Source organism: Felis catus, chromosome A3 (assembly GCF_018350175.1).
Source record: "Felis catus isolate Fca126 chromosome A3, F.catus_Fca126_mat1.0, whole genome shotgun sequence".
NCBI lineage: Eukaryota > Metazoa > Chordata > Mammalia > Carnivora > Felidae > Felis > Felis catus.
The window spans coordinates 22,337,832-22,363,843 of record NC_058370.1 but is presented as its reverse complement, the minus strand read 5'-3'; the positions used below and the strand labels follow the sequence as shown (position 1 = coordinate 22,363,843).

Genomic DNA, 26,012 nt, shown 5'->3' with positions numbered 1-26,012 from the left:
ACGCTTAACCGACTGCGCCACCCAGGCGCCCCTTAGTTTTGTCGTTATTGACGGCAGGAGGTAACTTCAATGCCTTTAATTCTGCCACGGCCAGAACTGGTGGTCCCGGTTAATGTTTTGCAATCCATGGCAGTTGTTATTCTTTTTTTTCTTTTTTCTTTTTTGAAGTATAGTTGACCTACAATAACAGTTGTTATGCTTTTTGATGCTCAGAATGTCGCCTTTTAGCCAGTAGGCCAAAATGCCGTTCTATGTGCATTTTTTGCTTGTTTTTATGTGATCTAGTAGGAGAGTTTGTGATGTCTTAGGCTTACTTTTACATTTCCTGCCCCACACTAAAATCAGTACCTGCTATTGATTTATTGAATGCCTCCTGTGTGCCGGGTACATTGGATATATTAGCTTGAGTTAATTGTCTTAATTCTATGTGGTCAAAAATAGTATCCTGTAATAGAGGAGGAAATGGAAGCTCAGAAAGGTTAGGTAATTTGCCCGATGTCTGCCAGCCATCATCTGAATACTGTATGGCAGAAGTGTTGACAGACTATGGCCCCCAGAGTCAAATCCTGCTTTTGTAAATAAAGCTTTATTGAAACACAGCCATGCCCACTCTTGTATCGGCTTTTGCACTTTAGCAGTAGAGTTGAGTAGTTACTGAAGAGACCGTCTGGCCTGAAAAGCCTGGTCGTTTACAAACAGAAAGTTTGTTAATCCTGCTGTATGAGGTCCACACTCATTCAGGTTTCTTCCTGACAGCTAGCTCTTATTTCCTGCCCAGTATTTCCTTCCTTAACATATGACTGTATTAAGGAGACAATTTTTCCTTGTGATCATACTGTTATAAACCCTCAAGGTGAATGTACTTCCTAGTAAAATTAGTTTTGCTCAAAAGAACGAGTGCAGGCATCGGTGCTAGTTAGCCCAAGTTTTTGATTCTGGCTCCACCTTTCTGTAAAATGGGAGTTATGATCCCTTCCTCACTGGATCATTATAAAGATAAAGTGAAATCCTATTAAGCCTAGTAAGTGTTCGGCCTACAAAAGGCCCTTCAGGTGGTAGTTATTGTTATTATTATTATCATCATCATCGTCAATATTTTAAAGTTTTGCTTCTATTTATAATTTGTTCAGGGGAGTTCAGACAATGCCTGGCACAGATACTGCAATGTACAGAGGGCTGCAGTCTGTAGAGGGCCTGGGGACGAGACAGAGCAGATTGGGAGACACAGAGTGAAACAGTCTTGCCCTATAGAGGTTTTATATTGTGAGATATAGGAGACAAAATTGGAATATTAGGTTAATATTAAATTTTGGTGGATTTGAATGCAGGAAGAGCAGTTTCTACTGGTCATTTTCAAGCTTGTATGGAACTGTAGGATTCAGTCCAGGGAGATCATGGAAGAATGAGCCACTTCCACGTTAGCTAGAGCAGTGCCTTTTTATCTGTCTCATGAGTTGGGGTTCCACATGGATTTAGGTTGAACACATACTCCCAAAGGTGTTCTCTGGTGATGTCCAGAGTTTGAGGGGACGGTGGTCAGGGCTGAAGATGCAGACTGAAGCCATCTGGATGGCTGCAGTGCAGTGTGATATGGGGTAATTGCATAATTGGGCCAGCTATGGTTTTGTGTTTATAACACAGACTCTAAAGTCAGACTGCTTGGCTTCAAGTTCTTGACTTCAGAACTACATAGCTGAGTTAACTGTGCAGCTTACCGAACCTTTCAGAATCTGTTTTCTCATCTGTAAGATGGAGATAATAATAGTCCACTCACCACTCATAGTCTGTTAGCGTAGTTAACATGGTGATGGCATGGAGTATGTACTAAGTATTAGCTCTCAGCTCTATTATGTAGTAGTAGTGGGTGATGGACATCGATTGACATTTTTCTCGACTGTCATCCCCATTGCTTGATGGCTAATAAACAGAGGATGTTCGACACATGGTTGTTGAATGAATTGTAAACGTTGGCTTATTAGAAATGGAAGCTCTCAAATGTACCTGTTAACCAGAAAATAAATGGGTTAATCACACTTTTTTCTTCAAGTCGCTTGTGGAATGTGCTGCGGTGATTGTGTGATGTGCACATCGTAAGCAATGGAAGGGAGTTGTATGGAAGGTTCAAGCTAGCAAATTGCCCTATTAGATGTGCGCACTAAATAAATCCACTGAGGACAGTCTCCCTTACTGCCACTTCCATGTGGTGATGTGCATCCTGCTCCATTGTTGTTGCTTTCAGCTGAGCAGAGAGAATGCCCTCAGCCCTGCTAGATGCACTGAACTGGCTGCTCTCACAGGTAGATCCTTAGGGGAGATTTTGGGTATTTTGTCATAAGAGATTTTCCCAGCAAAACTGAGAGGAATGGGGTTTAATAAGAATATGAGTAGAAGGCAGTTGTAGGAACAACAGAATGTGGAATGAGAGTTAGTTTTAGGTGTTAGGAAGAGTGAACAATTTCATTTTAATAATCAGGTTCTATATATGTATAATTAAAAGCCATACGCACATGAGGGTCACCTGGGAGGCTCAATTCGTTGAGTGTCTGACTTTGGCTTAGGTCATGATCTCATGGTTTGTGAGTTCAAGCCCTGCATCGGGCTCTCTGCTATGTGCACAGAGCCTACTTCAGATCCTCTGTTCCCCCCTCTCTCTGCCCTTCCCCTGCTCGTTCTCTCTCCCTCAAAATAAATAAATAAACTTAAATAAAAATAATAAGCACATGAGAATGATGGTTTTATAGATGTTACTGCTTAGCCTTCTTTAAGATTTAAGAATAATGAGAGTTGTTTTGTATTCACTATAATGAAAACATGAAGTAAATAGGTTATATATTATGGCAAAACTTGCGATGTAGTGTTTGAATGACTAAAATCAGGAAACATTAGGCAGTGTTTACAGGTTGTCAGACAATCACACACTTTCCCTGTCTGTAAAAAGGCGAAAATGGTACCTATCTTATAGGGTTGTTATGGGGATTAAATGAGATGATTTGTATAAAGCGCTTAGTTTGGGGCGCCTGGGTAGTTCAGTTGGTTGAGTTCTGACTTCGGCTCACATCATGATTTCTTGGTTCGTGAGTTTGAGCCCCGCATCAGGTTCTCTGCTTGGGATCCTCTGTCTCACTGTCTCTGCCCCTTCCTCTCCCTCTCTCTCTCTCAAAAATAAACATTAAAAAAAAAAAAAAGAATAAAGTGCTTAGCTCAGTGTCTGGTACGTGGCGAGTACATATGAAGGACAGGATGTTTGTACCATTCACCGAGTACTGAGTGCTTGTTGAGGGCCAGGTACTCAGCTGGTTGCTAGGGATAGCAGTCAGTCAGACATTCCTTCAGGCAGTAATTATTTGTGGAGCATTTGCTATGTGCCAGGCATTATACTAAGTGCAGAAAAGATAACAGCTCATTACCTAGTGAAGGACAGGTACCACGATAGTGAGATCAGGTGCTGAGTACAAAAGGATGCATAGCATGTAGAAAGTCCCGGGCCCACGTGGTGTGTGGAGTTCAGCAGAGGGAGAAGCTCACTCACGCTGTCTGCTGAGAAAGCTCGCCATAAGCCCTAACCTTGTACAGGGGGGTTGCCATCTGTACTGGCTGCTGCACGATTCATTTAGTCATTTAACAGATATTTAGTGAATTTGTGCCATGTGCTTGGCACTGGGGATTCAGTGTTGAACAGTGAAAGAAAGCTTCTGCCCTCTTGGAATGTATACTCTAATAGTGGAGATAGACATTAGTCATATAAGCAAATGTATACATGAATGTTTGTAACTACGGTAAGTTTTACGAAGGTGAGGTATATAGTGTTTATTTTTATTTTTTATTAAAAAAATTTTTTTTAACGTCTATTTATTTCAAGAGAGAGAGACAGCGCGCGATTGGAGGAGGGGCAGAGAAAGGCAGACACGGAATCCAAAGCAAGTTCCAGGCTCCGAGCTGTTAGCACAGAGCCTGACGCAGGGCTCAAACTCACGAACTGTGAGATTATGACCTGAGCCGAAGTTGAACACTCAACCGACTGAGCCACCCAGGTGCCCCAAGAGATATATACTATTTATAAATAGGGGACTTTGACCTGGTCAGGGAAGGCTTTCCCAAGGAAATCTCTGAACTTAAATCTCATTCTGTATCCCTCTAAATTACAGCTCCATGAGGGCAGGGACCTTGTCCATTTTATTTGTTGTACATCTCCAGTTCCTAGAATAGCAGCTGGCATGTGGTAGGCACTCAGTAACTGTTTATTAAATAAAGGAAGGTATGACTGATCTGAAGTCTAAAGGGAGAAGAAGAGTTAACGGGGACAGGGGAGGGAACTTCAGGCAGAAGGAATGGCATGTGCAAGGGACCTGTGCAGGCAGGGAGCAGGTTACATTTAAGAGACTGACTGGAGGCTGCATGTTAAGCAGACAGTGGGAGAGAGAGGAGTGCAGCCAGAGAGAAAGGCTGGAGCTAAGTCTAAGTGCCTTGGCAGCCACAGGAAAATTTTTGCTTTTTCTCTAAAGAGCAGTTGATTTTAAGCAGCAAGTATCACGATCCATTTTCATTTTGGAAAGGTTTCTTTCCTGTTCTATAGAAGACAGACTTTGGCAGGGGAATATGGGGCAACACTGAATGCAGAAGGGGTGCAAAAGATAATACCCGGGGACGCCTGGGTGGCTTAGTCATTTGGGCATCTGACTCTTGATTTCAGCTCAGGTCATGATCTCATGGTTCGTGGGATTGAGCCCTGCAATGGGCTCTGTGCTGCCAGCATGGAGACTGCTTGGGATTTCCTCTCTTCCTCTCTCTGTCTCCGTCCCTCCTCTGCATGCATGTGTGCTCTTTCTCTCAAAATAAATACACTTAAAAAAAAAAGTTAACACCTGGACTTCCAGCGTTTGCTGCACAGGTAGATGGTTGAGCTATTCTGTAAGACAGGAACATAGGTTTGTGCAGGCAAGTTCATGAATTTGGTCTTAAACCTGTTGAGTTTGAAATGGCTTTGAGTCATGTAAATGGCCATTGAGAGAAGTCTGGGTTGGGGGTAAAAATCTTGAGAATATCTGCATAAAAGTTCTGGATGAAGCCGTGGGCATGAGTGAGATTGCCTCGGGAGAGAGAGGATGGATGAGAAGTGGGCCTAGGAGTTGAAAAACTCCAGCGTTGAAAGGTCAGGTAGAAGAGGATGAAAGTAAGGAGCCCCTGTGAGAAGTCGGACAAGAGCCAGGAGAGTGCTGGAGAATCCTGGAAGCGAAGGGAGGTGAATGTTTCAGAATGAGGAAGTGATCGGTTCTGTCCAGTGCTGAGGGAGTGAGCACTGAAAAGTCTCTTGTGGCTTTTCTGACTTGGAAACTCACTGGTAGCGGAGAGAAGGTAGCAGCTGGGGGGAGAGAAGGATCAAGAAAAGTTTATTTAAAAAAAATGTTTATTTATTTATTTTGAGAGAGAGAGAGAGAGAGAGAGAGAGAGAGAGAGAGAGAGAACCTGAGCTGGGGAGGGGCAGAGAGAGAATCCCAAGCAGGCTCTGCGCTAACAACGTGGAGCCCAAGGAGGGACTCAGTCCCCACGAACTGTGAAATCAAACTGTGAAATTGTGACCTGAGCCAGAATCAAGAGTTGGGCACTTAACCGACTGAGCCACCCAGGCGCCCCCAAGGAAAGTTTTTTTTTTTTTTTCAATTTTTTATTTTTGAGACAGAAAGAGACAGAGCATGAACGGGGGAGGGGCAGAGAGAGAGGGAGACACAGAATCAGAAGCAGGCTCCAGGCTCTGAGCCATCAGCCCAGAGCCCAACGCAGGGCTCAAACTCACGGACCGCAAGATCGTGATCTGAGTCGAAGTCGGACGCTTAACCGACTGAGCCACCCAGGTGCCCCAAGGAAAGTTTATTTTAAAAGAAGTCTTGGTGACTTCTGGGTGACTCAGTCCGTTGAGCATCTGACTTTGGCTCAGGTCATGATCTCTCAGTTTGTGGGTTTGAGCCCTGCATCGGGCTCTGCACTGGCGGTACCGAGCCTGCTTGGGTCTCTGTCTCTCTCTCCCCCTGCCCTATTTGCTCTCTCTCAAAGTAAATAAATAAACTTTAAAAAATAAAATAAAATAAAGTAAAAGAAGTCTTGAATTTTGTTAATATGTCAGGAGTTACCAATTGAGAGGGAGAAGTTTAGCTGACAAGTTGAATGAGATGAATGGGCTTCCAGATGGAGAGAACTGCTCACACTAATCTGGAGGCTTAAAAGTGCTTGTGTGGGGCGCCTGGGTGGCACAGTCAGTTAAGCGTCTGACTTCAGCCAGGTCACGATCTCGCGGTTCGTGAGTTCGAGCCCCGCGTCAGGCTCTGGGCTGATGGCTCAGAGCCTGGAGCCTGTTTCTGATTCTGTGTCTCCCTCTCTCTCTGCCCCTTCCCCGTTCGTGCTCTGTCTCTCTCTGTCCCAAAAATAAATAAACGTTGAAAAAAAAAAAAAAAAAGTGCTTGTGTTTTGGGAGTAGTGAGTCAGTTGTCCAGGACAGCCAGAACAGAGGTGCAGGGGGAAGTGTGGTAAGAAGTATGTATGAAAAAGGTGAGCCCAAGGGGCGCCTCGGTGACTCAGTCAGTTAAGTGTCCAACTCTTGATTTCAGCCCAGGTCATAATCTCATGGTTCGTGAGTTCGAGTTCCACAGCGGGCTCCATGTTGACAGTGCCGACAGTGTGGAGCCTGCTTGAGGTTCTCTCATTCCCTCTCTCTCTCCCTCCCCTGCTCATGCTCACTCCCTCTCTCTCTCAAAATAAATAATATATATGTACATACACACATACATATATATGTGTGTATATATATGTATTATATACATATATGTATATAATATGTCCAGTATGTATGTATGTATGTATATAATACATATATATATGTAATATATATTGTATATATACATATATATATATATAATTTTTTTTTTAAGAGGAAAAGGTGGGCCCCATTACAAAGGACCTGGTGTGGGAGCTCTTGCCTTGGAATGCCTCTATATCACAACACGGTGACGAAGTCTGGCGAGATTACAGAGTGTGGTGTGAGAGGAGTTCAGAGTAGTTGGGAGATGTTAATGGTGAAAATAAGGGAGAGGTAAGGGCAGATGAGAGAGATTTAGCTATCTTTTCTTGGCTCCTGATTCTGTTCAGGGAGTTGTAGGGAAGAATGGGTAGAGAAAAGCACGGATGTTCTTTGCTCAGGAGGATGTTTAGATAATTGGGAGTATTAATATAGGGCATAGAAGGTTAGAGAGGAGCAGATAGGGAGTGGACACTTAGGGGACGATTTGCAGGCCTCAGTTGGGAAGAATGAATGTAGGATGAGGACAGCTCAAGTCAGAGTTACAAACCTTTGGAAGTGGCCAGCTGAAGCCTCAGCATTGGGTGGTCTCCCAAGAGTCCAGGGTGTGTTTCCAGAGGTCTTCTGGCACTTCTGCTGCTGCTGTTAAAACCTAGTACACATTGGGAGCTTAAAAGCCACTGACTGCTGGGACTGTTTACCTTCATTTGCCTGTACAAAGAATTAGGGAATTGGCACAATGCTGGTTTTCCTACAGGGCAAATAATTTTTCACTAGAGATGAAAAACCTTGAGAGACAGAGGTTGTATGAAGCTCAAACTATGGAGCCAGGCTGCCTGGGTTTGAATTCCAGCTCCTCCATTAAGAGCTGAGCGACCTTGGACAAGTCACTTTGCCTCTCTGATGACTCAGGTTTCTTGTCTGTAAACTTAAGATAAGAGGAGGACCTAATACTTAAGGAGAAATGCACATAAAACACTTAGAACAATGTTGACACATTTTAAGTGCTCAAAAAGTGACCATAATCCTTGGGGGGGGGGGGGGGGGTGGTCTTGGATGCTGTTGTTCTATTGTTAAAGCACCAGATGGCGATAAAGAACATGTCTTAAGTTTACCCACATTGTCCTGAAGGATTCCTTGAGTAGATTTTCTTTTTCAGATCCCTAATTTGTGCAGTGTGAAGTATTTCTTTGTGTGTTTTTTTTCTTCTCGAACTTCTGGTTGAAACCCATTTGTTTTGAGACTCTTATTTAACTTCTTTCATAAAATTTAAAAATAGATTTTTGGTTAAAGTAGCGCACACACACACAGGAAAAAATCAGATAATACAGCACAACTGTTAGTGAAAAGCATCAACCCATTACGTGGCCCACCTTGTTCTACACCCCGTCTTACTCCTCAGAAGCACCCACTTTTAACTGGTTTTATTGCCACTTAATTTTGAATAGCTGAATTTTATGTTACCTCCATCAAAATATTTAGCAATGTAACTATTAGTATTCCTTGTGGTTTGATACAGTGAGAATAGCATGAGTTTTATTATGTGCCTACTTTGTGGCAGACACTATGATTGGGGTTCATCCAAGTTTTTGCTCTTCAGTAACTGGTCACTGGGGGAGGTAGTTAGTACAGTGTGGTGAGCACTTTGGGGGAGCATTTGGGAGGGAAGGCCCTGGCCTAACCTGGGATGAATGTCCGTAAATGCTTTCTGGAAGAGGTGACATCTGAACAGAGATGAAGATAAGACCTGGTTGGGCAGACTGGAGGGACAAGGGAAGGGTGCTCCCAGCCGGGGTAGTAGCAGGGTCACATACATGCCAAGGCGAGATCATAGTGTCTCTGGGTAGCTGCAGCACGCTGGAGGGTAAGACTTTGGAGTCGGAGGTGGTGTGGTGGTAAAGCTGGCACTGAAAGTGCCAGTCACGGGGGCATTTTATGCTCTATCAGAAACTTCGGCTCTTTTTCTGAGGATAATGTGGAACCACCCAAGGGTTTTGATAGCAGAGTAACATGGTTACATTTGTATTTTGTGAAGACCACCCTTGAAGCAGTCAGTATGCAGAATGAACTGCATGGCTTGAGGCCAGTTAGGAGATGATTAAAACAGACTAGGTGACAAATGGCAAGTACCTGAAATAAGGCAATGAGGGAAGCCAGAGGATGGGGATTGGGTTGGAAAAATGAAAGGAGATAGGGTCACCAGGCTTGTAGGGTAACGGAAAAGTCGAGAATGATTCCTAGGTTTCTGCTTCAGGTAGTAGGGTATGTGGTGGTGCCTGTACATGAGCTGGAAGGTCCAGGTGAAGAAATAGAAGGTTTCAAGCTCATTTTAGATGTGTTGAACCTGACTTAACTTTGGAGACATCTAAGTGGAGACCCCAGTACAGTTAGAATCGGTGGAGGCGTTGCCATTTTGTGGCTTTGTCACCTTCATCAGGTGACTTACCAACTCTAAGCTTAGTTTCTTTTCCTGTCAAATGGGAATGGTAGTCTCTACCATTGGGTCCTTATGTTCATTAAAAGGAAGAGCATCATAAACACCCAGCACAGGTTATGGCCACAGCAGGTGATCAGTGAAAATGTTTTTTTTTTTTTTTCTTTATTCTTTTCTCTTAGGCTTCAGAAGGACGAGAGTACTTTAGGTTTGTTGCTCTTGATATGAAGTCTACAGTGTTGTGTAATACAGTGTTCTATGGAAAATACCTGCTTAAAACACAAAATCTTGTATAGTTCATACTTTTAGCCATCACAGATTGCTTAGCATTTTGTCCTCAAAAAACATGTATGCTTTCCCAGTCACTGTGTATATTGCCACTTATCGTTGACTTTCCCTCCTATTTAGAAAGCGTGCGCCTTCATTAAGTCAAACCTTGATCCAGGCAATGTGGATTCCCTTTTCTATGCTGCCCAGTCTAGCCAGGCCCTCTCAGGGTGTGAGGTGAGTCCAGCTTCTACGTTTCTATATGCTTTACACTGTAATGTGTATTTTTAAAGGGGGAGGGTCATGTCAGATTAATTTTTTTTTTAACAATAAGGATCCATTAGTGTGGGTGGGAATTCCATTCTTGTGATTTTATTTTTCTTAAGGAAATGGAGTTTATTTCTTTCTCCGAGTTTTCACTTTTCGTGGCTTTTCAATAATTTTTCCTGTAGTTGCCTCTCTTCTGGGAAGCCTAGATTTTTCTCTCCAACTCCCTTTAACTTTTAAAAATGTTCAGAGTAAAAGAAGAACGTCCCCATGCCAGATTTCTGGAAATCCGTTTCATTGAACATAGGAGAACCATACAAATAGACAAGTGACTTGCCAGAATCTTTTCAAGTGTTATGCTGAGTTCCTACAGACATTGAATTCTGATGTCCCAGCAGTTGAGGAGGGACAACCGTGTGCTAGCCGGGTGGTATGACTTTGGCGGTCTCTCTGTGTGTTGTTTGCCACAAACTACCAGCACCTGTTCTAAACTCTATGTCTGCCAATCCTTTCTTAGATCTCTATTTCAAATGAGACCAAAGATCTGCTTCTGGCAGCTGTCAGTGAAGACTCATCCGTTACCCAGATCTACCATGCAGTGGCAGCCCTAAGTGGCTTTGGCCTTCCCTTGGCTTCCCAAGAAGCACTCGGTGCCCTTACCGCTCGCCTCAGCAAGGAAGAGACTGTGTTAGCGTAAGTCACCGTGTCGAGCACTTTTCAGACTTCATTTGTGTCAGAGACTGTCCTGAGAGGGTTCGTCCGCTGATTTCAGCACATATTTTCTGGGCATCTACTATGTGCCATGTGCTCTGCCAGGCGCTGCAGACACGATATTAAATTAAGACAGGGGAGTCCCTGTCTTGGTGGACTCATCTGGACACCGTGTTCCTCAAGATACTGAGTCAGAATATAAACACACTGCCATATAAAGACAGAATTGCTTCAGGGGCACCTGGGTGGCTCTGTCGGTTAAGCGTCCGACTTCAGTTCAGGTCATGATCTGAGTTTGTGAGTTCAAGCCCCACATCAGACTCTGCGCTGACAGCTCGGAGCCTGGAGCCTGCTTTGGATTCTGTGTCTCCCTCTCTCTCTGTGTCCCTCCCCTACTTGTGCTCGCTCTCTCTCAAAAGTAAATAAATAAACAAACATTTAAAAATTTTTTTTAAATAAAAAATTAAAAAAAAAAGAGAATTGCTTTTGAGGTTAGAGGCTGAAGCAGGGGAGGAGATAACCAAGGGAAAGTGAAGCCAACAAGCCACGTGCATCTTTGTTGAGGTTTGGCTGGGGCACAGTGAGCTGTTGGCAGTGGAGGCCCTGCACTGGAGGAGGGCTTATAGGATCCCTTGAAGCTGTGACAGACAACATCTGCTGGGAGAAGTGTGTGCTCAGAGGAGAGAGCATTCTAGGAATCAGACTCTACTACTCTGCAAAAGCTTAGGTGAAGGAGAAGCACTTGAAGGAAAGGAACTCTGAGCAACTTTCCTGTTTATTATAAATTTAATGTTTTAACGGACTTAAGGATGTTTACTAAACTTTTTTTTTGTCATTAGTGAAATGCATTTAAAAAATTTTTTTCATGTTTATTTTTGAGAGAGACAGAGTGCGAACGAGGGAGGGACGGCAGAGAGAGAGGGAGACACAGAATCTGAAGCTGGCTCCGGGCTTTGAGCTGTCAGCATAGAGCCCGACTCGGGACTTGAACTCATGAACTGTGAGATCATGACCTGAGCCAAAATTGGACGCTTAACCGACTGAGCCACCTAGGTGCCCTGATTAGGGAAATGCATTTTAAAGTTTATTTACTTATTTTTGAGAGAGACAGAGACAACGTGAGCAGGAGAGAAACAGAGAAGGGGGGGGGGGGGAGAGGGAGAGAGGGAGAGAGGAAGAGAGAGAGAGAGAGAGAGAGAGAGAGAGAGAGAGAGAATCTCAAGCAGGCTCTGCCCTGTCAGCACAGAGCCCTGTGTGGAGCTCGAACACACGAAACCATGAGATCATGACCTGAACCGAAACCAGGGCGCCCAGGATATTTATTAAACTTAAAAGTGATTCTATATGTAGTTTTTTTCTTTAGCACTGAAATTCCCCACTTATAACAGTACATGTGTTTTTTGTTTTGTATTTGTCCCCCATTCAGTTGCAACTCCTGAAAGGAGGGGGAGCACCTGGCCTCTTGTTATTTGTTTAGCAAGATGTTGGTGACACCAGTTCCCTATTGCAGATAGTTCAGTTGTTTCCCAGATTTTTGGGTTTTTTGTTTGTTTGTTTGTTTGTTTGTTTTTGTGGGGAGGGGGTAAGATCAAAATGTTTTTAAACTTGAAATTTTGTTAAGGGCAGGGCTCACAGTCAGTTGACATTCTCTCTCACTCACACCCTGTTCATTTGCACACGGTCAGTAAGTAATCAGTGACTTTGGGGCTGCTTTTCCCAGGGCTTATGTCTTGTACACACTTTGTCCAGTGCTTGGCCCTGCAGTCCTTTGCTTTCAGGTCACATTATTTTGATCTCCTCTCATAATCCCTTGGGAGAAATCCCCAGGGATCCCCAGTGAGATCCATAGTATCATGTCCAGATATCCCTGTCATCAGTGCCTCAGTCTGATGCCATCTTCTACAGCAAAACTTTCCTTTTCCCTCCAAGCAAAAAAGAAAGTTTCGCTCCTCAAAATCCCAGAACAGGAAAAAATACAAAGAAAGTACGTCTATTTTGGAGTCAGTTATACTTGGTTATATGGTTATACTTTGAACACCAGCTCTGTTCCTTTCTTGCTCCGACTTTGGGTTAGTTACCAACTTCCCTGAGCCGCATCTATAAAATGAGCCCAATAATCCTTACATCATAGAATAAATGTCAGGATTAAATGAGATAATGCATGTGAAGGAGCTCTTGCAGTGCCCAGTTCTTAGCGGGCTTGCACCAAAAGCTCCTTCTCTAGAGCATTTCCTTCTTAGTCTCTTTCTTAGGAAGCTGGTTACTTCCTCGGTTTACTGTAGTTCTTTCTCTTTTAGATTGTAAGCTTCTTTACTTGTGGTGTGCACACAGCATGGTGCATGGGAGGTGCCCAACAAAGAGTTTATAAAGGCTGAAACTGTACTTTGATGTTTCTGTTTTCTTGTAGAAAGCATGCAGGTAGAAAGAGCACATGCTTGGGATCGGGGAGAACTATGTTCAAATCCAGACTCTTCTACTTAATATCTTTGTGACCAACACCAGGAGCTTCAACCCCCTTAAACCTCAGTGTTTTCATATGTAAAATGGAGAGAGTGGTATCTGTCTCATAGGGTTATTGTGAAGATCAAACTGGCAGGGTGCCTTATATAACATTACTACTGACTTGCCCTGTGTAAGGAAATTGGATCTAAATTAGGACTTGTAAATGGGTCATCTACATTTAAGTGGACTTATTCTAGGATATGAATGTTCATAAACTTGTCTAGAATGGAGAAAAAAAAAATTGTAGGTTTGAAGGAAACATCTGAAAAGATGCCATTGTGGTGTCCTATAACCTAATTTCTTTAAATCATTTGCTGTATATTAGCAAGACAAGATCGGCTTTCTTAGTGTTTGAAAAAGTACTTCAGAGGGAAAGAAATTGCTGACTGGGGAATAAGTAATTAAAGCCAGTGACAAAACTTTTCAAAAGCTAAGTGGATTAATTTCAGTCTAAAAACTTCTGAAGTTGTTACCAGCATGACACTCACTCGTTCTAAAGAAGAGAAAAATGGTACCTTAATTGAAAAGTTCTTTCTTGGCTGTCTTAGCAACCTGTTCTGGCCTCAGCATTTATCACGGGCAGATGTGGGATTTTATCTTGTTTGGAAATTCAGGTTTCATTTTCTCTAGTGCTTTTTAACAACAAAGATCCCATGGGAGTCATTGAATACTCTGGGGCTTTCCTGTCCATGGACTGTAACTCCCCTATTTTCCAACTTGTCATCTTAATGGAATTAATTTTCCATAGAGGGAATCTAAATTGTTATGATCTCAATGAAAGCAGATAAATTCTCTCTCTACATTCCCCAACACATTGACCTGATTGATAAATGGTGGTTTTATATAAAGGCCCAGTCGTGTCTTGGGAAATAGGTAACCATTCTGGGGTTGAGTAGCAGTGGCTTAACCACCAGGGGTCCTCAGCTTTATGCATTCTAGAAAAGCAGCATTTATATTTTCCGGGTTATCTGCACTAAGAGAATAGAATCTAATAAAAAAATCTTACGCATACATACCTTTCACATTCTGCCTTGAAAGTTTGTCTTACAGGAATATATTCATGAGTGGATAAAACTATATGAATAAGGCATAAAAACAATGAAGTACTGAACATGCTACAACATAAGTGAGCCCTGAAAACATGCTAAGGGAAAGTATAAGGAACCAAATACAGGTTACATGTTATCTGATTCCATTTACATGAAATATCCAGAATAGGTAAATCCATAGAGACAGATGCAGATTGGCGTTTACCAGGGGCTGTGCCCATTAAGCTGGGAAGCAAGTGCTTAATGGGTACAGGGTTATCTTTTAGACTGATGGGAATGTTTTGGAACTAGATAGAAGTAGCGATTGTACAACATTGCGAGATACATACTAAATACCACTGAATTGTTCACTTTTCAAATGGATAGTTTTCTAATGTAAATTTCACTTCAATTTAAAAATATTTAGAGAGATGAGTAAGGGCTATCTGTTACAGCACTGTGTGACTTAGGACAACATAAATGTTTATCAACTGGAGATTGAGTAAATTCTGGTACATCTAAACAGTACGTACTATGTCATGGTTAATAAGAATGAAGTACATTTATATGTACTCATGTGGAAAGTTTTATACAACGTATCATTAAACTAAAAATAAGTTGGAGAACGATTATCTTTTAGGAGTAGGTATTATAGGAATTTTAACTTTCTTCTTTAGTAATGTATTGCTTGAAGTTTTGACAAATATGTACTTTTATAATCAGAAATAAATGGTAGGAAAAGAAAAAGGGAATACATTCTGGTTTCAGAACTGAATTCCTTTTATCTTATTTAATGCCTGAAGGATTAAGTGACTTTCAGGTCTCCCAGCAGGGTGATGATAGCACAAGTATTGAACATTCAACATGTGTTTCCTGAAGCCTTCTTGTTTATAACACATTCATCTGGTTTGCTCCAAATTCTACCCAACAATCTGCATATGTAGATTCTATAATATTCTTTGGTCTTAGAGTAAGAAAAGTAGAAAGTTAACAGGCAGCTAAGTTCTGCCTAGCACAGTTTCTTGTACAACATACAGCTTGGTTGAATTCAATTCTGTTCTCCCGAAGAGCGTATCTCTTTTAAAACTAAGTAAGTCTTAGTCTCAGTGTTCTCTGTGTGATGACACTAGGAGCAAAACATATTTTCAGAGGAGAGTGAACCTGTGCTCCCTCTCTTCCCTGTGCCCACGGTACTTATTTCAGGTCATGTTGCCTGGACTGCCTTCTCTTGCTGTTATGATCTTTGTAATATGATGTCCTTTCCCAACTGGATTATGATTAAGTTCCTTAAAGACTGAGACTGTGTTATACTTGTAAAGAACAGGAGAGGGGTATTCTTGAAAGTGTCCCAATATAGGAAAGAGTAGATAAACGGAGATTTGCCATTCATTGGGGTTGTACTCTTTATCTTCCAGAACGGTCCAGGCTCTGCAGACAGCATCCCACCTGTCCCAGCAGGCTGACTTGAGGAGCATTGTGGAGGAGATTGAGGTGTGAATTTATTTTGCCAAATGAATTTCGCAGCTCCTGTCTTTGAAACCCTTTAGAAGAGTCTTGCAGAGAGACATGCATGGTTTATTTTGGCCAGTTACATTTCTTTTCATATCCATGGCACACTTATGTTCTTTGTATCAGAGCAATATGTCCTAGGAGATATTTGTTCAGGTAGGATAGCTACACCATCAATAAGGCAACAGACTACTTTTGCAGCCTTTTGTAGGTATAGGTTCATAGTCCACAGATTTTAGAGCCTAACAAACCTCAAATTCAGATATTTTTTAATGCTACTCATTACTTTGTAATCTCAGGCAAATTTTTAATGTCTGAGCCTCAATTCCTTGTATGGGGTTGTAGGAACAAGTGAGGTTCTCAAGTCCCTAGTACATAATAAGTGCTCAGCAAGTGGTCACTGTGTTTTTATTACTCCATCTTTTCCTTTACCTAGGACCTCCTGCTGCTCAGAGCCTACTCTCATGGACTGCATAGTCAGTGATGACAGGCAGTCCACACGGTGTCATCACTGGGTGCCCCACCCAGTGTGGGCACATTAGCTGCCCCCTCATATTGCCCAGAAGAGGTATATGTCTCTGTTCATCCTTTAGAGCATTGAATAAGAGAAATGCTCTGCTCTGTAGGTTGTATCCAAAAGGATGGCCGTGGGATCCGCCTGTGTCACGATGCTTCCTGGGTGCACTGCGGCCTGGCCCACTGGCCCTCTGCCCAGAGCAGGGCTTAGGCTTGAGTATAGGGGTCAGGGAAGGAACACTCCCAGGGCTGCAGCAGATACTGTTCTCTTCAGATGCCTGTGTGATATTCTTCACTCTGTGCCTAAGCATCTTAATTGAGAAAGTGCTAAATGTCAGAGGTGTTCTCTAGATTTGGAGTGTGATTTCTCAAAACTGTCTGCCCGGGGCGACAGGTTTGTTCATCTTGTTTCTGTTACCACTTGACTTCCAACATGCGTCCATTTTGTTGTGACAGGATCTTGTTGCTCGCCTGGATGAATTGGGAGGTGTGTATCTCCAGTTTGAAGAAGGACTGGAAACAACAGCATTATTCGTGGCTGCCACTTACAAGCTCATGGACCACGTGGGGACTGAGCCATCCATTAAGGAGGTACCTGATAATTCTCAAGCATGAAAGCCAAAGGGGTTGTTGACTTTATCTGCTAAGAACAGCTTTTTTCAGAGGGGGCTGTTTAGTTAGCCTTGGGACGTAGTCACCCAGTGTCTTGAGTTAGGCATTGAAAATGAGAAACAGAAAGATGTAATGCCTGTCCTCAAGAAACTGGTTGTCAGTGGGATGGACATGTAAACAAATTGTCACGCTTGCGTTATTTTATTTTTTTATTGTTTTTTTTTTTTTTCTCACAACACTTAACAGTTTATAAAGCATTTTTATGTGTGGCTCATTTGATCACCATAGGAAATCTGTGAGTAATATGCTCAGTCAGATTTGGTCCCTCTCTAGAGTGGCAACGTGACATGTGTGAGGACACACAGATAATAGGTGGGAGAGATGCCTCTAAACCAGGTCTCCCCATGCTACAGGCTCTCTCCTTCCCATGTGTTATGAAATGGATGTCCAGCTTTCTTGTTCCTGTACTGCAAAACTGCCTCTTCTGCCTCCCACCTCAGCCTCAGCAGTGGCTAAATGGCTAAATCTTAGCTAATCTTTGCCGATTGACAGTTTTCTGAGAGGCATATGTTTCTACAGACATCTACCAAGAGTTAATTCTTCTTTTTTCTTTGTTTGTTTGTTTCAAGAGGAACTGGTTAACCTGCAAGAACCTTCGGCGGGAATGTGTGTGGGAAATCTTTTTGAGTCGGGCCCTCTTTGTACCCCTTGTTTGTGAGAAGGTTACCAACCCTTAACTACAGGATTTAAAATACAAGATGCTGTTGTTTTCATTTTAGGAGAAGAGATATGGGTTCCAAGTTAGAACTTTCATTTCTTTTAAGCATTTTGAGTTCTGTGCTGAGTTTCTTCAAGTAAATAGTAAATACTTATCTGTGTTGGGTAATTTGAATTAATTTTATATTTTCTCTGGAGGATATGACCTAATAATTTATTCATGTGTTAGCATTCTTCTGTTGTCTTTTGTTTACCCTAAGTGTAGAAGGTCTGGAGATCCCATACTCTCTTAATTTCTATGACGGGTGAAAGTGCAGGAATGTGGGTCTTATGGTACAAATCATTAAGGAACTCTCCTGTACACAGCAGAGTAGATGAATTGGCAATATTCTACATATACAACTTAAACTTTTTCTTGCTTTATTCCCAAGCTTCTATTCACCAGGTATTTTGGCTGGAGTAATTTTGCTGTCACTGCTTTTGACATAACCATTCTGGTGAACAGTCCTCCATTTTAACATGTCAACAGCCTAGTGATGGAAAAATGTAATTGGTACAATTAAAGAAAATTATTTCATGTCGACTGTGAATAACACTGTCGGGAACAAGGGAGCTCTTTTGTTAGATTGTAGATTTTAAAAAACAAAACTGATTGAAGTGAAAAATGTTTCCTCTTAAGCACACAGCCTCCAGAATTTTAATAATGCCTTTTAGGTTCCACATTTTTAAAAAACTGCTTTCACTTTTCTCCTCTAAACAGCCCATTAGTTCTTAATGGAAAGTTATTTTAGTTTGTTTCTAATGTATATGTTGGTTATAAGGTTTGGTCTTATGAATTCAAACTTAGCCCCAGTGTACTGCCCAGAGGGGGTTAGGGAGAGAAGTTGGCTTAGCTCAGAGAGTGAGAAGAATCAGGAAAGAACATATTTTATTCTGGAAGGACTCGGGACAAATAGACTTCCATATAAATTTGGGTCTTTTTTTTTTTTTTTTCCTCCTGTTACAACTTGTAGGACTTACTTAACCTTCTTTAGCCTCACTTTCCTCATTTGAAAAACATTGATAATATCGATCTTTTCAGGGTTTTAATCAAGATTTGAGTTCATGCATGTCAAGCACCTGTTACAGTGCATGGCACATATGGTAACCTGGAACATAAGGTTACTGTTGTATGTATTTTGTCATATACTTTCATATCTCAGTAGTTATCTTGCATTTGTACAGTAAGCATTCAATAAAAGGTTGACAAATAAATGTGTCAATTTCAGTTTGAACCAGAAGATGGAAAAAAACAACCAAATCAGATTTTAATCTTTTAAAAAAAAATTTTTTTTTTTTAACGTTTATTTATTTTTGAGACAGAGAGAGACAGAGCATGAACAGGGGAGGGGCAGAGAGAGAGGGAGACACAGAATCCGAAACAGGCTCCAGGCTCTGAGCTGTCAGCACAGAGCCCGATGCGGGGCTCGAACTCACGGACCGTGAGATCATGAACTGAGCCGAAGTCGGACGCCTAACCGACCAAGCCACCCAGGCGCCCCAGGATTTAATCTTAACATTTGCTTTTCACCTTCTCGGTCAGTTTGGATTAATGGCTGAAAGATCCTCCTTGTGAACACCAAGAAGCAGATAGAGAATGACTTCAGCTAGTGGGGAACGAGGGGTGGCTCTCCCACCTTCCTGCCAGAGGAGGATCTCAAGCTGCATTTCTCTTTTCTTTCAGGATCAGGTCATCCAACTAATGAATGCGATCTTTAGCAAGAAGAACTTCGAGTCACTCTCAGAAGCCTTCAGCGTGGCCTCTGCTGCTGCTGCACTCTCTCAAAATCGCTACCATGTGCCAGTTGTGGTTGTGCCCGAGGGCTCTCCTTCTGACACTCACGAGCAGGCTATCCTTCGGGTATGGCTTCCACGTCCAAACTGTGTCACCCTTCTTGCTGTTTCCAGTGTAAGGCTTTCAGAAACCTAAGGACTGATAGAAACCTGGCCGTAACTACCTCCCCCCCCCCCCCGCCCCGCCCCCAGGACACACCCATTAAATGTAGAGCAAGGCTCATTTCCCTTAGCCTGAAACTGGGGACATGACCCCTGGGTGAACTAGTCACAGAACCCTTCAACTCCATCCAAAAAAAGCTTCCCCCCCCCACCGGAGGATTTTAAACAGTAAGGCTTTCAAGAAATTAAATGCAAGAAAATTGCATTTCAGGGTTTGTAACACCAGGTGTATAGAGAAAGCTTGCTTTATTTTTTTTTTTTTATTAAAAAATTTTTTTTCAACATTTATTTATCTTTGAGAGAGAGAGAGAGAAAGAGAGAGAGAATGAGCAGGAGAGGGGCAGAGAGAGATAGAGACACAGAATCTGAAGCAGGCTCCAGGCTCTGAGCTGTCAGCACAGAGCCTGACATGGGGCTTGAACCCATGAACTGTGAGATCATGACCTGAGTGAAGACCGACGTTTAACTGACTGAGCCATCCAGGCACCCCGAGAAGGCTTACTTCTAAAAGGCATTTTCCAGTACCAGAACTTTCTAACTATGTTATTTAAAGACCACTTTTTAAATTTCCCAGTAATTCTGGTGCTTGAAGTTGTTAACACCAGGTCCCTTCCTCCTGCTGTTGACAGTATGTCTTTCTGCCTCTTCGTAGCACAGCCCTCCCTCTCACTTAGCAGCAAGCAGAGACTGCTCATGCTGACTCTCTGAACTTTTATGCTGCCTGAATCTCTGAGTAAATGTACAGATCTTGAATACGCATGGAGTTGTCATCTCAAATGGGGCTTTTGTTGCTGTTGTTTGGAAATCCGTGGTAAGCTAAGATCTTCATAAGAAATTAGCATTTTATTTATGCCTAAACATGGGGGTTCCACACAGGACAGTTGCATCAGTTCTACCCTGGTGGCCTCTCCAGATGCTCTCCTGCGGAAGTGCCCTTTCCTTCAAAACCGCCTCTCCTCTCCCTGCTTACACCCACAGCCCCTCAGCAAAGGCTAGTGTGAGAAATAGCCTGATTAACATAGTTCACCATGAGTTGTGAGTGGGCGGCTAAGAGAACAAAGTAGTATTGGTTTCGTAGCTTGATAGGCTTGAGGTTGAGTCTTAGACCAACCACTTAACTGGCCTCAGCTTCTTCATCTGTAAAGTAGAGATGGTGCTGTTTATTTCAGATGATCAATAAAGGGGGGTGTATGTAAAGAGCCTATCCTCACCTGAAGAACGAGATTATTGGACAAGGTCATCTTTAATATCCTCCCTACCTCTAATATTCTATAATCTATCCCATTACCAATCTCCTTGTGTTTCCTGTGTTTGATTTCTGATAGACCGTAGACCAGAGTCAGTGAAGATGTCCTGCAATGAGGTGTTTTTTCCCCTGCAGAGCTGGCTTCCTATGGATAAAGTACCCCAGAAATGAAATTTTGTACTCCTTCAGTCTTTGTTGCTACAGATGATTTTCAAATTTATTTCTAGTTGCAGGTCACCAATGTTCTGTCTCAGCCTCTGACTCAGGCCACTGTGAAACTAGAACATGCTAAATCTGTTGCTTCCAGAGCCACTGTCCTCCAGAAGACTTCTTTTACCCCTGTAGGGTAAGTGCTGATTTTATTTTTGCAGGGCACCAATAGACTTGTTTTGTCTGTAGCCAGTATAACCCAGATTAATATGGATATTACAAAATGTCCCCATGGTTCGGTAAATTTGACTTACTGATATCAAAATCCTACAGTCATAGAAGAAAAGGATTTTTAAAACCAAAAGAGGAGTACCTGGCTGGCTTAGTTGGTAGAGCATGGGAATCTTAATTTTGGGGTTATGAGTTCAAGCCCTATGTTAGGTGTAGACATTACTAAAAAAATAAGTAAATAAACTTAAAAAAAAAAGCCAACTAGAAGAATTGTGCTTTAGTTTTATTGTTTCCTTCCCTATCTATTTCTAGTTGTCTCTGTCTTGTCATTGTGATGTAAGTAGCTGGTTTTAAATTTAATATTTAATTTTTTTTTCTGATGTATGAGTAATACATATTTATTGTAGTAAAAATATGGAAAAACACAAAAAATAAAACAAAAACCGCCCATAATTCTACCATCTAGAGGTAACTGCGGTTCACATTTTGTTGTCTTTTTTGGTCAACCTTTTTTCTATGCAAATAGGTGTGTGTGTGTATATATATATATATATACACACACAAAGCCATACATATATGTGTCTGTGTATATATATGTGTGTGTATGTACATGTTTTTTTAAGTATTTTAAATATTTAAATATTTATTTTGGGGAGAGCATAAGCGGGGGAGGGGTAAAGAGAGGGGGACAGAGGATCCAAAGCAGGCTCTGTGCTGACAGCAGTGAGCCCCATGTGGGGCTTAAACTTACAAGCTGTGATATTATGACCTGAGCCGAAATCGGATGCTCAACTGACTGAGCCACCCGAGTGCCCTGCAAATAAATATATTTTTAATTGAATAAGGATTATGTTTTGTCTATAACAATATGTCGTGAACATTTCCCCGATAGGATTAAATATTCTTCTTTAGTCTTATTTGTAATGGCTGTATATTGTTAGATAAATTTTAAAAGAATTAAGGATCAATTTTTATAAGAGACTTTGTTAAGTGTTAAATTAGTAAGCTAATGAGATCAGGAATATGCATTTCTTTTTTTCTTTTAAGGAAGCTCTAGGCCCAACGTGGGGCTCTAACTCCCAACCCTGAGATCAAGAGTCATACATATCCTCTATAGATTGGGCCAGCCAGGTGCCCCGAGAATATGCATTTTTTAGACCATGATAAAAATACACAGGCAATATGTGAAATTAAAAAGCAAAAATTTTTTAGGAATGGTGAGCGCAATGGTAAAAGACATTGGGGGTTTTGCTATGTAATTAGAGTTAAGAATTCTCTACCTTTTTCCCCCTTTAAAATAAAAGTTACTGATATTTTTATAAAAGTAAGATATGCCATTTTAAGGAAATTCACAAAACATAGGAGAGTAGAAATAATACATAAAATTACCTACAATTATACTGCTCTACATCCAGCTTTTTGAACATTTCTACTCTCTTTCTTTTTTTTAAACATAATAGGTTTCATACTGTAGACTGTTTTGCATTTAATTGTGGAAGTCTACCCAAAGGAGGTGGGTTTTAGGAGCTGAGAGGAGGAAACAAAGGGAAAAAAGGGACTTTAGAATCTTGAAAGAGGAGGTCATTTTATTTTATTTATTTATTATTTATTTTTTATTTTAGAGAGAGAAGAGAGTGCAGGCAGGGAAGAGGGGCAGAGGGAGAGAGAGAGGATCTTAAGCAGCTTCCACACTCAGCCCAGAGCCTGATGTGGGGCTTAATCCCACGACTTTGGGATCATGACCTGAGCCGAAATCAAGAGTCAGTCACTCAACCGACTGAGCCACCCAGACGCCCCTTGAAAGAGGAGGTCGTTTGAGATTGGTCAAAGTTTTCCCCACACCATATTCCGTGATTGAGCAGGAGGTTGCCCAACTGGGGTGGAAAGCTAAAAGGTGAAGTGGTGTAGCCCTGGACGGTCTCAAGGAGGGCGGCGTGTGGCCCATTTGGTACATTCATGGCTTTGCTGTGTGAGTTCTTGCTAACCCTGCTGTCATTTTTAACAGGGATGTTTTTGAACTAAACTTCATGAATGTCAAATTTTCCAGTGGTTATTATGACTTCTCTGTCAGAGTTGAAGGTGACAACCGTTATATTGCAAATAGTGTAGAGGTGAGTGCTTTTCTTTCATCCCCATTAAATCCAATGAAATGACCAAGTGGGCACACAGCATTAATTAATATTGACCTCACTTTACTACCAAGTTAATGTGACTATGTTAAGAGAAGGGTAGGTTTAAACTATGCTGTTTGACAGACTTCTCCAAGATGTTGATCATAGTGGGTTTTATTTATAAATTACTCATTTTCTATTATAATTTAGTGTTACTATCTTACATAAAATTTAGGAAACAGAAAGATCAAAACCACCCATAATGTCACTGAGACATAAATATTCTTGTAATGTTTTACATGGTAGGTCTTGATAGGTTTAGACAAGTGCTTGATGCTAAATTAGGTGACGAAAATCATCAAGTGACAACACACTGTAGCAAGGCTATCTGGGTAAAGTACAAAAGAATGTCAGTAAGTTTCATAATGAATTGTGTTTCAGATGTTTAGCTGCCTCGAGTTGTGTTGAAGATCTGAAGCAGTTTAAAAAAAATTTTTTTTAATGTTTTTTATTTATTTTTGAAAGAGAGAGAGAGAGAGAGAGACTGAGCAGGGGAGGAGCAGAGAGAGAGGGAGACACAATTCAAAGCAGGCTCCAGGCTCTAAGCTGTCAGCACAGAGCCTGATGAGGGGCTCGAACTCACAAACTGTGACATCATGACCTGAGCCAAAGTCAGACACTTAACCGACTGCGCCACCCAGGCGCCCCCCAAAGCAGTTTTAAAGATGGAAAACTAGGGGCGCCTGGGTGGCGCAGTCGGTTAAACGTCCGACTTCAGCCAGGTCACGATCTCGCGGTCCGTGAGTTCGAGCCCTGCGTCGGGCTCTGGGCTGATGGCTCAGAGCCTGGAGCCTGTTTCCGATTCTGTGTCTCCCTCTCTCTCTGCCCCTCCCCCGTTCATGCTCTGTCTCTCTCTGTCCCAAAAAATAAATAAACGTTGAAAAAAAAAAAAAATTAAAAAAAAAAAAAGATGGAAAACTATGTCTCATTTATCTGATGCCTTGGGAAGGAGGTACTTCACATTAGTGGTTTTCCCAGCTAATTCAAGTATACCCCTTTAGGCACTGTGGCTTTCATTTCAACCTGTTTCACAGAAGTTTATTTAAGATGAATTATACATTTTCTTTTTTCTTTTTTTTAAATACATTTTTTAAATGTTTATTTATGTATTTTTGAGAGAGTGCACAAGTTGGGGTGACAGAGAGATAGAGGGAGACACAGAATCCGAAGCAGCTCCAGACTCTGAGCTGTTAGCACAGAGCCCAAGGCGGGTCTTGAACTCGTGACCTGAACTAAAGTTGGAAGCCCCTACATTTTCCTACTCTCTTAAACTATGGGATATGGTTTAACCTTTTCTTATTCTGAATTAGAATCATCTGTACAAACCCTTTATTGAAGTCCTTTGACATGAGAAGCATAGGTCTTTATGCTTTTGCTTACATTATTTTAGTCTTCTGACAACCCTAAGGCATGGGTGGAGCCATCTTCATTTCACAGATGCAGCTCAAAGGGGTAGAGTAACTTGTCCAAGGTCACCCAGCCTGTACTTGGGTGGATTCTCTGCACAATAGTTTGGTTAGTGTTCTCTGGTGAATATACAGCTGGCATAGAGCCTGAAGAGCTGTGTGCAGCTCCAGCAGCTGGCCTTTTTATGATATTACTTTCTCCTTTCACCTGTCACTTCTCAATGTTTTTGTCACTGTGTCTTTGCTGCATCTACTTGCTTACATTGTCATTTATTCTGTTGGATGAGGGGGAATTTGGAGTGGCCCTGTGCCTTTCTTTGAGTAATTGAATATGTGCTGTTTGTGATAACTCTTTTCTTCACTATTCAAGTATCATTTCCCACTCACTTTTCTTTAAATTTATTTTTATTTTTTTAAGTAAACTCTATGCCCAACATGGAGCTTGAACTCATGACCCCAAGATCACGGGTCACATACTCCACTGACTAAGCCAGCCAGGCATTCCTCACTTTTTTAAATTATACTTTTTCATTTTTTTCATCTTGAAATAGTTTCGAAGTTGCAAAAATATAAAGTATACAGTTTTTAGTTTTTTGGGTTTAAAAAAATTTTTTTTAATGTTTATTTATTTTTGAGAGAGAGAGACACAGAGTGTGAACAGGGGAGGGGTAGAGAGAGAGGGAGACACAGAATCTGAAGCAGGCTCCAGCCTCTGAGCTGTCAGCCCAGAGCCTGATGTGGGGCTCGAACCCATGAACCACGAAATCATGACCTGAGCCAAAGTCAGACACTCAACCAATTGAGCCACCCAGGCACCCGTAAAGTTTTTAGTTTTTAAGGATGGAAAACTATTCCTCATTTCTCTGATGCTTTGTGGGACTTAGCCAAGTATAGTAGTATAAAAAATGTCCTTTACCCAGCTTCCCCAAATGTTAGCTTCTTGTATAACTGTAATATATCAGTAATTACTATCCAGATAATAATCAGGAAGTTAACACTGATACAATGCTATTAAGTAATCTGTAGACTGTAATTCAAATTCCACTAGTTATCCTACTAATGTCCCTCTTCTGATCCAGGATTCTACCTAGGGACATGTTCCTTTAGCTTCCTCTAATTTAGGATAGTTTCTTTCATGACTTTGGCACTTTTGAAGAGTACTCTAGTTAGTTCGTAGAATGGCCCTCACTTTGGGTTTGTCTGAGTTTCCTCAAAATTAAATTTATTTTTTGCAAGAATACTCCAAAGTGAAACTCTGTCCCTCTCAGGAACACTTCTTAGGAAGTGTATGATACTGATATGTCTCACTGCTGGTGATGTTAACCTTGATCACTTAGTTTCAGTGGTGTCTGCTAGGTGTCTCTACTGTAAAGTTGCTGTTTTTCTGCTTTATAATTGAGTCTGCAAATATCCTGATGGTCTAGCTTGCAACCATTATTCATGTGTTGTCTGCCCAAAGGTGA

The 26,012-nt window shown here is 41.7% G+C and overlaps 1 protein-coding gene across 2 annotated transcripts in view; it reads left to right on the top strand.

Annotated features, from left to right (window-relative positions):
- The window catches only part of RPN2 (ribophorin II), a 60,684-nt gene that overhangs the window by 6,899 nt on the left and 27,773 nt on the right, over nucleotides 1-26,012 (top strand). For both annotated transcript variants that reach the window (XM_003983488.5, XM_006929762.4), the window contains exons 3-9: nucleotides 9,630-9,725; nucleotides 10,273-10,448; nucleotides 15,412-15,487; nucleotides 16,478-16,612; nucleotides 19,074-19,250; nucleotides 20,819-20,937; nucleotides 22,978-23,083. In XM_003983488.5, the coding sequence (XP_003983537.1) occupies nucleotides 9,630-9,725; nucleotides 10,273-10,448; nucleotides 15,412-15,487; nucleotides 16,478-16,612; nucleotides 19,074-19,250; nucleotides 20,819-20,937; nucleotides 22,978-23,083 (885 nt within the window). The remainder of the gene's footprint in view (nucleotides 1-9,629; nucleotides 9,726-10,272; nucleotides 10,449-15,411; nucleotides 15,488-16,477; nucleotides 16,613-19,073; nucleotides 19,251-20,818; nucleotides 20,938-22,977; nucleotides 23,084-26,012) is intronic.